Raw genomic sequence first — 14482 nt, forward strand, 5'->3', positions numbered from 1 at the left:
TGTCGTCGTTAGTTCCAGATCTTCTTGTGAATTGGGAAATTCGGTTTTGATGATTTTGTTGATATCTGTGGGATGATTCTTTCTTGCAGCCATATGAGATTGAGTGAGGCAGTCCTCGTATTTGCCATTTGACAGTGTACATCCAGCACCTAATGATTCTAAAGATGTGGTATTTCATGACGACTTCAATAAATCTCATTTCTTTTTGTAGGACAACTGAGGCTATTATGTTGTGCCCATGCATGGGGACTTGTCTGCATCTTAGATGTACTTTGATTTCTGGTCATGGCGAGTTGCACGTGAATGTTATGAAGAGGTCAAGTCTTCCATATCTTCTTATGTAGGCCATGGGATCTTGAGTGTATTTGTGCAGTCTCTCTGACTTTCTATGTATGAAAAGGGTAAGCTTACCATTGTTCCAATGTCATCATTTATGATTGCGTCTCTAAGGTGGATGTATTCTTCTATGTGTAGTTTCTTCAGATTCAGTCTTATGTAAAGCTTTTATTCTGCTTCTACTTTTGCATAGATATCTACCAGGAACTGTTGGAATAAAGTGTTGAGAATATGATTGTACGTTTCATCATCTCTGGCCATTAAGCCATAAGCATCAAACTCTTTAGAAGTGACTTTTTTGTTTTGTTTTTACACCTGTTTCAGGCTGGATTTATGTAGTCCTCTCCTTCATTGTACAATTAAGTCACTGCTTGTGTTTTCATTGTCCACAATTATGATGGCAACTTCATCTATCTGAGGTGCATTAAATCAATGTTGGTGTTCTCTATGTGGTCTTTTGTCGGCTGAATTATAACTTTATACTCAGCAGAACTCATTCACTCTAATGCTGTTTTGAGTTTGTGATTCAGTTTGTTATATTCGTCTCAAAAAATGTCCACCGTTGATCAATTTCTGTGTCTTCATTTCCGATGAAATAATTTGTAGAAATTTATGGTCTTTGTTGGGTAGTGTTAGAAATGATCCAAAGTTCTGATAGATTTTCCTTGAATAGAAAAAAATGTAAAGGATTCATAAAAATGTAACCGATTTCATCTCTGTTAGTGTCGATTGAACTGAGACAAAGTAGTCATTTGGAACCAGGTGCCGTACGGTTTTATAATTTAAAGAAAATGTTTTGATTCTGGAGTTTCCCTAATCAAGTAATGTAAAAATTCCTGCGGAGGTGCTTCCAGTGGTGGTAATCAAATTTTTCCATTCATGAAACAGACTCCTGTTGTTTCTCTATGAATATTTTTGCATTGCAAAATTGGCAGATGTTATCCATTTTTTGCAATTAAAATGTGTGTTTGTTATATTCTTTCGGTACTTCTGCAAATGTAGGGCATTGTATCAACCACTTCTAGAGCTCAAAGCAATGGCCAATGAGAATATTGTCCTAAGTGATTATAGGAGATCGTGAAATGCCTTTTTTATGTTGCCATATTGCAAGTGAAAGTACGTTTGTCTAAAGTTACAGTAATGTAGACTTGAGTCTGTACTACTGCTTTTATGAGTGGTTTAGAAATTAAACAACTGGGGCAGTGTATAGTTTAGATTCAGATTTCAGGCCTTTTTTGTTTGTTATGTAGGACTGTAATTTGTTTTAGGCATTAAGAGCGCATGGAAGTTTCGAGATGGGGAGCTGTGTCTAGGAAAAATGTGAATTTGCTTTCAAATATCACACAAAATGTCGGGTGCTTGGAAACAGTACGTCATTAAAACAGTTGACTGTTTACTCTCTGCCCATTTCTTCTAGCATTTGTTGCTTACCATAATGATAATAGTTAATTTTGTGAATGTTTTAAAATTATAATCTAAGTGCAACCATCTTAAAACAACTGAGTGTTTACTTTTTGATAATTTCTTCTTATATTTGTTGCTTACTATGAGAATTAAGGTTAATTATGTGATAAACTTTAAAATTACATTTTTTCATATTGATGGGACTCGAAGGGTTAAGGACTTGTTAGAACAAACGCCCATTCTGGGACTGTGCTCATGAATTTGTGCCTCAGTAACTATTTGTTTGTGAGTGCTCACTTCATGTTATGCACTACTAATCTTACGTACTTGAGAAACTAGTTATTGATGAAACTAGGAATTAGTAATTGTCCAAAAAATAGAACCTTTGAGCAAAATAAATGTGCAAAAAAGTGGATCTAACTTTTTTTGCCAATACCTTCAAATTCTGAATAGGCCTAAGACTTTCACCTTCAGACAACAAACAAGAAGGCGATGGAGGCTATAGAAAATCAGGTTGGTGGCTTGCGAAGGAACAAGGCGGCCACATGTGTTCAAATACACAAGTCAATGACTTTCTAAACAGCCTGAGTCTTTAACATGGGCGCAGCAACTGTGATTAAGTTTTCAATTAATGAAGTACACAGCTCATTAGTTGCTGATGTTTGTTTACTTTTAGAATTGACCATGATATGAAACTGATAAGGGTATCTTCTTCAGAAGAACAAGGAGTCAACCAAATTTTTTTTCTTAACAACAAGTGGTATCTTGCACCTAATTACGAATATGAAGTGATTTCAATTCCTAAATGGAAAATAAAAACTGTTCCTTACTCTAATTACATCATGTAAAACGTGTTACATCCATCACAAGCTAAGGCAATACCATTAAAATCAATTAAAACTGTAAGCTTAAAAACTGGTATGGCTATTGAGAAGACAAATCTCAAACTAAGCACATAACAATTAGCTGTAGTGCTTATGCAGACTAAAAAAACTAATAATAAATTGGCAACTGATTGGCTGTATGCTTTGTTAATCAGAAAATTCCAAGCAGTCATGTATTCTGGAATTTGTTCTCTGAATTATTTACAACACATTGTTTATACAATGCCTCTACCCTTCACATTATGACAGAATTTGTAGTAAGATGAAGAGAAGAGAAGAGAAGAGAAAAAATCTATCCAGTAGCCTAGTACATGGTTAAGGAACACATGCTTTTATGTGCTACAAACACCATTCTAAAGTGTTTTAGGCCTGTTTCTTATCAGTCACCTGATGAATACTTTGTGAATGAATCTTTATTTAGGGAATACATCTTGTGCATGGTGAGTGGAAAGTGGATGTTAACATTAATGGTTATTGTTTAATACTTCCTTAACACAGTGCAGCCATGATAAATTGGAAGACTAAGCTGGACAAAGTTCCAAGAAAACCCAAGATTTATCCTATGGTGGTTTCTTTACTCAGCAAGAAGTTCTGCTCAATGTAATTTACGCAGAGGTTGGTATTATAAAAAAGGCCACAGATGGCCAATATATTTGCACGATTCTTTGAGGAAACCAGATGCTGTATATAACAGATGACACACACACACACACACACACACACACACACACACACACACACACACACATATGCACGAATGCACGCATGCACAATATTAGGATAAATTATAAAATTATAGAAAACTATAGTTTAATGTCATCATTAAAGTCAGATGGATTTGGAAGGGATTTACGCAATCCCTTTCTATGGTACCATACTGGCATTTGCTTTGAGCAATTTAGAGACACCTGAGAAGCGTGTATATCATACCCAGTCCTCATTCGAGTCTAGTATCTTGGCCACTGCACTGCCTCAGCTGGTGATCAATCAAGTGTTAAACAATGATGGAGAATTTAACTTCAGTAATTGAAATGCAGACAGGTAACAACATCTTATATTTTCTTTAATTTCCTTTACTTTCAACTTATGTTTAGTGGTTTGTATCTGAAGAAAGTAACTGGTATATTTTATACTACATTAATACTTTGTTTTCATAAAATATGAAACAAACCGTGTCCAATCACAAATTATGATTTTTAATTCATTGCACAATGCATTTTGAGCACTGGGCATTCATCTTCAAGTTTTTGATCAGTGTACTTTATTTTTTGACTTATAAGTTAATACTGGCTCTTTTAAAATTACATATGTGCCTTACAAAGTGGCACATTGTGACTACAACAACACCGAAAAATTACTTACTGTTTGCAGTGGTGCTTATATGGTTTTTAAATACAGTATTAGTAACCATACACAATTTTTGTCCTACAGCACATTCGTAAGCACAATTCAAAACAATTTTAAGATGCTACCTTCTTTCACATACACAGATGATGTTATTTGTATGACCATACAAGGATGTTATGTCATTAATTATACACAGATGCCATGTGCAAAACAATTATTTGCATAGATATAATATTTGACTGTATGTTATGAAACTGTTGCACCATTAAATATTTATTGCTTTAGGAAAAAATGAGCTTTTAAAATTGTTAAAAAAACTTGCCCATTCAACATGTTTTTGGAAGATTTTTCTTTTTGTAATATTACTTCTAATTGTTCTAGAAAATCAAGCTTTCTACCATTATATTTAATGTGGGGTCCAGAGAGACTGTTATAGACTTTACTTAGTTTGTATCTATTAACCTTATGACTGCTGTGGAAATGTTCACTTGTCCTGCTACACCACTCCCCTGGTGCTACTGAAGAGTTTATGCACCCATACATTTTTTGTAGCACCCATACATTTTTTGTAGCAAAGAAAAATCTTCCGAAAACATGTGAAATGAATAGGGTTTAACAGCAATTTTATTGTAACAACCCACCACTGTGGTTTGACTCTTGACGATTACTACCCAAAAGCTGGGACTATGTAACTGTCTACCTACATTATAGAAATATAACTACTGAGAGTATTCGTTGTCATTTTTTGTTCAATGTTAACACTATAGTTCTAACACACAAAAAATTTCAGACAGTCATGTGTATTCCTGATGGATAAACCTGCAGATGCGTCTATACTAATGTGAAACCGGTAGTTGCGAATGAAGCACCTTCATACAGCTATGTGGCTTTTGGAAAAACCTCATCATTCATGACTTTTTAATTGTCATAATTTTTATGATAATTTGAATGGTTGCTGAGTGCTGCATAGTGTTATTCTTATTCGTAATATCTTTGTATTGTCTTATAAATAACAAAATCTGTGTATACGTATATGCATTTCGATATTCTTTGGTGTTATGAAATGTGTTTACAAACGTGCTGTAGGACTAAAAATGTGTGTATGTTTATTAACATACTTACTCATACAGACTTAAAAACTACGTAATCACTGCTGGAAACATTAAGTAATTTTTCAGTGTTGTCTTAGTTTTGCAAAATTTTTTTTAGTCTCAATGTGCCACTTTTTAATATACCTACGAAATGCTGGAAGGGTCAGTATTAAGCTAAAGTCAAAAAATAATGCAGAGTGATCAAGCGCCCTAGAGCTCAAAATGCATTGTGCATTGAAATAAAAATCATGATTCGTAACTGAAGACAGCTTCTTTTTTATTTTACAAAAGTAATACAGTCATTGAAGAATCGAACTTTTTTTTTTTTTTAATGTTCATCCACAACACGTAGAACTAGGCCTATCAATCCCCTTGATTAAACATTTGTTCACTGTAGAATCCACAGGATGATTTCACATTCATAACGATGGTTTACTTAGAAAGGGCCGAAGATCACAACTGTGATCATTTCATCAATGTCCTGAAAAGCAGTAACACAGACTTGCAACTTGACATTAACAATAACTTTAAACAGCTGGACATTGATAGTAGCATAAAATAGTACACCAGAAAGATCTTCATTGATTTGCTCATTTCTTTCAAATTTAAATCCAGTTACTGGATTTTGCAAAATCTAAGAGAGAACTGTCATTTGTGATGAGATATAGACTGTGTGCTAGGCAGTTCTGTGAACCAACATTGAAGAACATTAACTGTTGAGTGGAAAATGTTGTGGGTCTACATTTGCTTCCTGCTGCAGTCATACATTTCAGGAAACTCCAGAATTTCACTCATGTGATATTCATAATTTTAAGTTCCAATGTAGCTTCTTTTTAATTTGAAATTTCTGAGGAGACTTCTCTGCTTGACAAGTGTTTAGAAGTATTAAACAATTGCTTGACAAACTATTGCACTACCACAAAACAGTGTTAATTAGAACATGGTGTGTCATATAATCTCTGTACATTATGGAAAATTGAAAGTATTGTAGTATGAGAGAAGTTTTTGGCTGAAGAATGCCATATGCAGACAAACCTAATGCATTTTCGTTGTATGTGTTTGTGACACTATGGACAAAAACCTGTGAAATATAAAGGAATCATTTTATGACCTTGCACAGGTTCCAGCCCAAAAGGAATTGTTGAATATACACAAGAATAAGGTGGAAAAAAAGCGCTAAGCTTGCTTACTAGTGGTGGTTTTGTACTAGTAAGTGAAGAACAGATTAACAAGAGACTGAACATAACCAAAACAGTTCTTCTGACACCCAATTAATATTTATTGATGAATAAGGCCATTGTATTGTGGCTGCCAAGGCTACTACCAACAATTCAGAATCAACATTAGGCACACATGAGTGATATGGTATCTCTCTAAAGAGAAAAAGATAGTGTTGATGAAATCCATCTAAACATTTGTTTTATGGTACTAAACACTGTCAAACAGAAAGCGTCCTCAGAAATTTCGAAGGAAAAAGAAGCTACTTTGGAAACCGAAAATTATGGATACCAGAGGGTGAAATTCTGGAGTTTTCTGAAGTGTATGACTGCAGCATGAAAAAATGTTGGCCCATACCATATTCCACTAAGCAGTAACTATTCATCAATGTTGGCTCACAGAACTACCTAGATCTGGTCACAACTGACCATTCTCTCTTTGATATTGCCAAATCCAATAACTGTGGACTTAAATTTAAAAGAAATGAGGAAACTAATGAAGACTTTTGGTGGACTTTTTACAAACACAAATAACAAAGTACTTTTCTGCAGCTAAATTTGTTACTTTCATGTTCTGTAAAATGTGGTGTAATATTAGGAAGCTGCTGAAAGAAACAGGGCTTGTTACTACTTTTGTATTATGCAGGTCAGATAATTTCAACTTTTTATGCCTGTTAAGTGTTCCCACATCTGTTCACCACTCATTCTTGAATATGCACTTGCTGGTGCTGCAATTTGCTCCTTTATACAAATCTATACAATTATATGAGGTAAGAGTTGGCAAGCAGTTACCTTCAGGAGACTAAGAAGTACATGACAGTGTCCTAGCTTTGTTACTATTAGTTTCTTCCTTGGAGAGAAGAGTGCATAGGTTGGAAAGGTCAAGGAGGAGAGGCAGGTCACCTAGACTATCTGTTGTGAGAAAGAGAGAATACAAAGACCTTCATTATTAAATGGGGTCAAATGGTAGTCAGGCTGGTCAGTCAAGGTCAACACACAGAAAGACCATATAACCAAACAACACTTCTCTCAAATCAGGAATTAACCATAAGAGAAGTACATTTAAACTTTCAACAAAAGTGAAGCATACCAACAACATATGAGAAGAACACAAAGACAGAAAACAATTAAAACAAAGTACTAATGGAGTTCCAGAATGAATGAAGTGAACATCAAGAGAAACAGATGAAAAAATAAGGGTGGAGAGGAAGAAAGATGATAATGTGCTTCCCTTGATCAAGCAAAGCAAAGAAGGAGAAGAAATAATAATCATATTCTGAAAGTTTTAGAAGGGGCATTTCAACCAATTTAAATAACTTCTTTGAATGCTTCAGACCGTCTTACCTCATCATTTGCACCTTTCGCAATGTCAAGTGTCTCCCCTCCAGTTAGGGCATCTTGACGATCAGGATCAATTTCCTGCGAATAAACAAAATAAAAAAAATTCTGAACTCTTACTTTTTAATTATTTCTGTATGTTATATTTGGCATCTTGGGGTCTGCAAAGGCAGTCTATTCATTAGAACACACATAAGACCAGTGAAGATTGTTTGTCTTCCATAAAACTCACTTTTCATTGTCAACACTTAAGAGATTTTTTGATTTCCTGAGCGGGATAGCTGCACTAAGATTTCAAATACTCTCTAAAATATAGACCAATACATTATCAACTTCATTTCTTCTGGGAGAACTATGGTTATTTTATTTTGTATTTTGTTTTAAAAATGAATAGTGTCACATTAATGTGCGTACAATTTTTTTTCATGTGGAAAAAAAAAAAAAAAAAACACTCACATCCATGTCTACGTGCACAACACCAGTTGACCTGCGCTTCGGTCGCCGCCGCCTTTGTATCACACCTTGGGTTGCTTGTGCATTTCTGATGTCATTCTCCTTATCTTGATCTGTAAAGGGAGGAAAACTCAAATTTAAGTGTTGAAAGTACAAGACATCTTTCTAACACATCTACTAAATTGCACAAAAAGGTAGTAAATAGGCAGGTGACAGGGTGAAGTAGCACAGAAGAGGGGCAGTAGTGGAGACACTCTTTTCTTGAAGGAAATGGCTGGTCTGCTAAGTCACCATCCTCTTGACTGAGAGTGGTACATCAGTTGCAGAGCTAGATAAAATGTACAGGAGAAGCAGGGTACAGGGGGGAGGCCATTGTGCAACATCCATCATTCTCATCAACAAGTCTAAAGTGCAATCTAGAACTATCAGCGAAACTGACCTCTGGGTAACATCTCTACTGTTTGAAAGCTTCCATACTCACTCAGCTAAAGGCAGTTAGAGAAATGGAATTCATTAATTTTCGGTAGTGCAAAATTATCCCCCACGATTTGCAGCTATGTCCCAAGAAATACAGTGGACCTGCAAGTTGTGAGCCTAGCGGAAAGACCACTCACGAGACTTCACCTATCATGTGACAACTTCAGCTGCAGCTGTTTAAAATTGTGCCAGAGGGTTGAGATCTGCACTGTGCACCTAAATGGTGTGTCCACTACACACCATGTAGCGAACTGTGTAGCTGACTGTAAAGAAGTGCAACAATAGGGGTTAATATCCATTTGTGGTTAATATCCATCTGTCTGCTTCCACTGTGATGGCCAGTTGGTAACACATCACTCACTTTTACAGAATGTGTGTGCATATGCACTGTGATAACCAAATTTTGCCAGGATCCAGCATGTGTCGTACAACAGTTAGCACTAATTTTTGACTCGTGGAGCAATTTTATATGAAAGAAAAATTTAACTTTAATTTCACATAAAACCCCCCAAAAAAGCATTCCATCAAGTGTCTTTCATATCATATCCAGTTACAATGGGAATGTCTCAGTTCACTGATCCAACAATTGTTCGAATTTCGTCTATATTCCTGTTTTGGAGGGGGGATGATCACTAGGTTGGACTTATTTTTAAAAGCCCGCGTGCCACCTTGAAGAAAATATAGCTCACCTTGATGATACAAAAAATAACAATCGGCAGTAGTATGTATCGTACAACTGGATATGTTTGCATGCAATTGAGACAAGCGCCAGACATAGCTAACACATTTCATATTTAATGTTACTGCAAACTCACAACACTACCGGTTGTAAAGTTTGATTGTGATAGACCTACCTCAGCTTCAGGTAAGTAACACCAGATTTTATATTTTTACAATTAAGCTGTGATGCTTGTCTTTAATTTTAGTAGGCTTGCGTGTGAGAAGGTACACCAATCGACATTAGCAATGGTTTCTGTCTCAGTACCTTCTTTTAATTTTAGTAGTACAAAATAAATACTTTATTGTAATAAAGTGTTTTTACTGATGGAGTTCGCAGATTCCACATTACGAAGGTACGAAAAGGACGCTCCTAGTGCAATTTCATCCATCTGTGTTTCTATCTTACTTACAGAAACTAATAATGCTATAGACTTGAAATGTAGAATAGTTTTAAGAAACACGAAGTCTAAATGGGGCTCGAAATTTTACATTTAGGCTTCTAGTTCAAGTGAAGCCTATGTTATTTCTTATGTTTATGATATATGATGTTCAGAACTAAAATATCAACCTCCTAAAGCAGTTTAATACTACTCTCGAAAATTCTGAAGAGAGCAGACCCAAGGGCATCCATGAAGCTTGAAATACATGAAGATTGAAGCAGCGGGGGGAAGAGTGCTTAAGATTGGTAATTGCTGGTTCAAGTCTAGTTTCGGTCATTACTTTCTTTCCATTCAGTTCAAATATCTACATGATATAAATATATGCTGATTAGCACATATTTAATTGTCATTTTTATGAAAACTGCATGTCTTCTCATTTCTAATTACATATCACACACAAAAAATCCAACTTTCATTGCAGATATAAATCACTAATCACCAGATTGTTAAAAGAAAATAATTTCAAATTATTTTTTATATCTTCATGTACCCTCTGCTTCAAAATGCCCATCACGTTTGTTTGAAAATTTTCCGGAACTGGGAATCAAATGCCACTGATGCGGCAGTTGGGCATTTCCGTTCAAGACAAAGTTGATATGGTGTCACCTAGTAAACTAATATGACCTAAGAAGAGGAAAGTTACAGAGCAGTTAAGAACTTTTCCACGACAAATGGACTGTAAACTATTTTTTTGTGGAATATAAAACAAAATCTGTATGTCTGATATGCAATGAATCTGTGTCTGTTCCAAAAGAACACAAGGTCAAAAATCATTATGAGGCCAAACATGCAGTTATGTTTGATAAGAACAAGGAACAATTTCGAGAAGACCAGGTAAAAGACTTATAAAAGTAAACTTTCTGCTTCACAGCAGATTTTTACAAGAGTGAACTCAGAGTCAATATTCTACAAGAAAGTGAGTTATGCAGTAGCTCTGATACTGGAAAAAGAATCGAAGTCGTATTCAGATGGTGAAACGGTTAAGGAATGCTTAGATGCTCTTACTGAAATTGTGAGTGTAGAAAACAGAAAGAATTTCTCAAAAATCAGCCCATCTCATCAAACTATTATTAGGCATGTGGATAACACTGAAAGACAATATGAACATAATTTAAAAAAATCATGCATCTGAGTTTGTATTTTATTCTCTAGCTTTAGATGACACACAGATATGGTGGATACTGCCTAGGTGGCAATTTGTGTCACAGCTCTGATGCCCATTTTAGTAAAGCAGAAGAATTAGCAGCATTGTATCCACTTAAGGGGACCACAAAGTCACAAGATTTGTTGGAAGCAGCGTATAGACATTAAGTCTCTTTTCGTTAAAACCTAACAACCTGTCAGGGTTGATAGCAGATGTTGCTCCAGCAACGGCTGGGAAACACGAAGGTTTACTTCAGCTGATTGAGCCCGCAAAGTTGGCACCATGTTGATGCTAAACTTTCATTGCGTTATCCATCAAATGGACCATGTCATGAAGGTAGTCGTCAAAACAGTGAACTAGATTAAGTTGAAAGGTCTTACCAATCACTGTCAGTTCCAAGAATTTCTTAAGTCTTTAGATTCAGAGTATGATAACATTTCATATTATACAGAAGTAAATGGCTAACCAGTGTGAAAATGTTGAAAAGAGTGTCTGATCTGAAGCAAGACATACAATCATTCTTTGAAATCAGGTCAAAAACTCCCAGAGTTCGAAGATAAAAGAATGGCTTTCCCATTTTGCATCCTCTGCCGATAAAACTAGCCACCTAAATTATGTTAATACACAACTCCAATGGAAAGATCAGCTTATTAATGTCATCCATGATCTTACTTCCGCATTCCAAACAAAACTGAGATTTGGGAACAACTTACGAACCAAAACCTTCACACATTTTCCTACAATGTTAAAGCAATCTGACATCACACAGATGGCAGTGATTAAATATGCTTCTTTAGGATCTGACATTAAATACTAATTTGAAAACTGATTTCACGATCTTAAGAAACATCGTCTGCTTTTTTTCTGCATCTGTTATTTCATTCTCTGTAGACATGAGGTCACTACTGGGACACTGACAAAAGGATGCTACAAAATGTAATGTGATGCACAGTTAAAAGAGCAATTTAACCATGTTGGGCTGAAAGAGTTCTACAAAACATATTGGAGAAGAAGAAATATGCAGCATTTTACAAACATGCTTTTTAAAAATTATTTCATTATTTGGGAACACTTATGCGTGAACAACTTTTTAGTCAGATGAATTACATTGAATTACAAATGCGAAAACGAATTACTTATGTTCATCTGGAAAACTGTGTATGTAGCAACAAGTTCAGTTGACATCGACACTGACTCACTCAGTTAAGTCAAACAAAGCCAGGAAGCTCACTGACACTGTATTTCATTAGACTGTATAGTAAATGGCCTTTCCTTAGGGCAAGTCTTGCAGTGGGGACGGTCAGAGAGGTAGCAGCCCTAGGGTAGGGAGATGGGCGCAGAAGCAGCATAGGGTCTGACAAGAACATTGCACAGATTGGGAGGGCAACAAAAACTATTCCAGGTGTAGTGGGCAAGATTTCAGACAGAATGGATCTTACTTCAGGGCATGACTTTAGAAAGTCATAGCCCTGTCGAGTACCTGTTTAATACATTCCAGACCAGAATAACACCGAGTCACCAGTGGTGTGCTCCGAAGGTGTTTCGGAGGGATCAGTGGTACCAGGATTGGATGTGATGGTCCAGGAAATCTGCTTTTGAACTAGGCTTGTGGGGTAATTATGTGCAGTGAAGGCTGAAGTGAGAATGGTGGTGTATTGCTGTAAAGAGTCTGCATCTGAAAAAACACATTTGCCTCAAATGCCAAGGCTGTATGGGAGGGAACGTTTGCCATGGAAAGGATGGTAACTGTCAAAATGGAAGCACTGTTGTTTGTTGGCAAGTTTAATGTGGATAAGAGTGTGTAGCTCGCCTTTAGTGAGAACGAGATCAACACCAAGGAAACTGGCATGGGATTCAGAATAGGAACATTTAATTGGGAGAAAGTATCCAGACATGCCAGGAGTTTTAACAGAGTCCATATGGCAAAGATGAAAGTAGGGAGGCGGCATCAATAGTGAAAAGCGAGGTGTGTGGTGGGAGTGGGTGGGCACAGATTTTAGAGGTCTAGGAAATGGTTGGTATCTTTGATATAGGAGGGGATCAGTACCTGCAACCTGTAGTACAAAGACTCCCCTCCTGTATCAATGATACCAACCATTTCCCGGATTGTCTGAAATCTTTGCCCGCCCAACTCCCACCTTACTTGTCACCACTGATGCCACCTCCCTCTATACCAACATCCCCATGTACATGGTCTCTCTGCTGCTGAACATTTTCTCAGTCAGCACCGACCTGATTCCAAGCATATGACATCCTTTCTACTCACCAACAACTACTTCACCTTAGTGGCAGACTCACAAACAGATCAGAGGTATGGCCATGGGAACCGGGATGGCTCCTTCCTACGCCAACCTTTCCATGGGTCACTCCGGAGGGTGCCTTCCTGGGCTCCATAAGCCTTCAGTGCCTGGTTTGGTTTAGACACATTGATGACATCTTTGCCATGTGGACTCATGACGAGACTGACCTGTTAAAATTCCTGGAACCTCTGAATACCTTCTCCCAACGTAATTTCACATGGTCCTACTCTGAATCCCAACCCACTTTCCTTGAAGTTGATCTCTTACTCTCTGAAGGCCAGCTACACACTTCCGCCCACATTAAACCAACCAACAAAGAACAGTACTTCCTACACCACCATTCTCACCTCAGCCTTCACTACACATAATTACCCCACAAGCCTAGTTCAAAAGCAGATTTCCCAGGACTTACATCCAATCGCGGTACTGCTGATCCCTCCAAAAAAACAACTTCACAGCACATCACTGGTGACTCAGTATTATCTTGGTCTGGAATGCACAGATCAGCAACTTCGACAGGGCCATGACTTTCTAAAATCGTGCCTTGAAGTGAGATCCATTCTGTCTGAAATCTTGCCCACCACACCTAGAATAGCTATTCGTAGCCCTTCCAATCTCTGCAATATTCTTGTCAGACCCTATGATCCTTTTGCACCCATCTCCCTACCCTATGGCCGCTACTTTGTGACCATCCCAGCTGCAACGCTTGCCCTATGCACCCTTGTACCGCCACCTATACCAGACCTGTAACTGGTAAAACATGTACTATCAAAGGGATACCCACCTGTGAAACGACAAGTCATATACCAGCTCTTATGTGAACACTGTTTGGCCTTTTACATTGGCATGACTACCACCAAATTGTCTATTAGGATGAATGGGCATAGGCAAAGGGTGTATACTAGCAACACGCAACATCCTGCTGCAGAGCATGCTCTGCAACATGACAATCGTGACCTCGGTGTCTGTTTCACCACGCACGGCATCTGGATTCTTTCCCCAGACACCAGTTTCTCAGAACTCTGCACCTGGGAACTAGCGCTACAACATGTCCTCCATTCACACCACCCACCTGGTCGTAATTTATGTTAAATAATTCTGCCTCAGCATTTCTTCACACTAACTACTCTTTCCTTCACTCCATTTTAGTTTCCTGCATCTTCCATTGTCTTAAGAGGCTTTTTTCAACATCCACCTCTGTTACGTACAATGCACTTAGCTTTGCACTCTTATCGTCTAATGATGTTTAAGCAGTAATTTCTGCCATGCATATTACTCTGTCTTCCACCTTCAAGCTCCCAGTTTTTCAAATCTCGTCCGATGCAGTCCCA

At 37.2% G+C, this 14482-nt stretch overlaps 1 protein-coding gene across 6 annotated transcripts in view; it reads right to left on the bottom strand.

Moving 5' to 3' along the window:
- Positions 1–14482, bottom strand: part of LOC124613251 (protein phosphatase 1 regulatory subunit 12A) — a 371783-nt gene that overhangs the window by 104560 nt on the left and 252741 nt on the right. For all 6 annotated transcript variants that reach the window (XM_047141939.1, XM_047141940.1, XM_047141942.1 and 3 more), the window contains 2 exons: positions 8074–8183; positions 7624–7698 (listed from right to left, as the gene is read on the bottom strand). In XM_047141939.1, the coding sequence (XP_046997895.1) occupies positions 7624–7698; positions 8074–8183 (185 nt within the window). The remainder of the gene's footprint in view (positions 1–7623; positions 7699–8073; positions 8184–14482) is intronic.

This window comes from Schistocerca americana, chromosome 4 (genome assembly GCF_021461395.2).
Source record: "Schistocerca americana isolate TAMUIC-IGC-003095 chromosome 4, iqSchAmer2.1, whole genome shotgun sequence".
In the NCBI taxonomy this organism is placed as follows: Eukaryota; Metazoa; Arthropoda; class Insecta; order Orthoptera; family Acrididae; genus Schistocerca; species Schistocerca americana.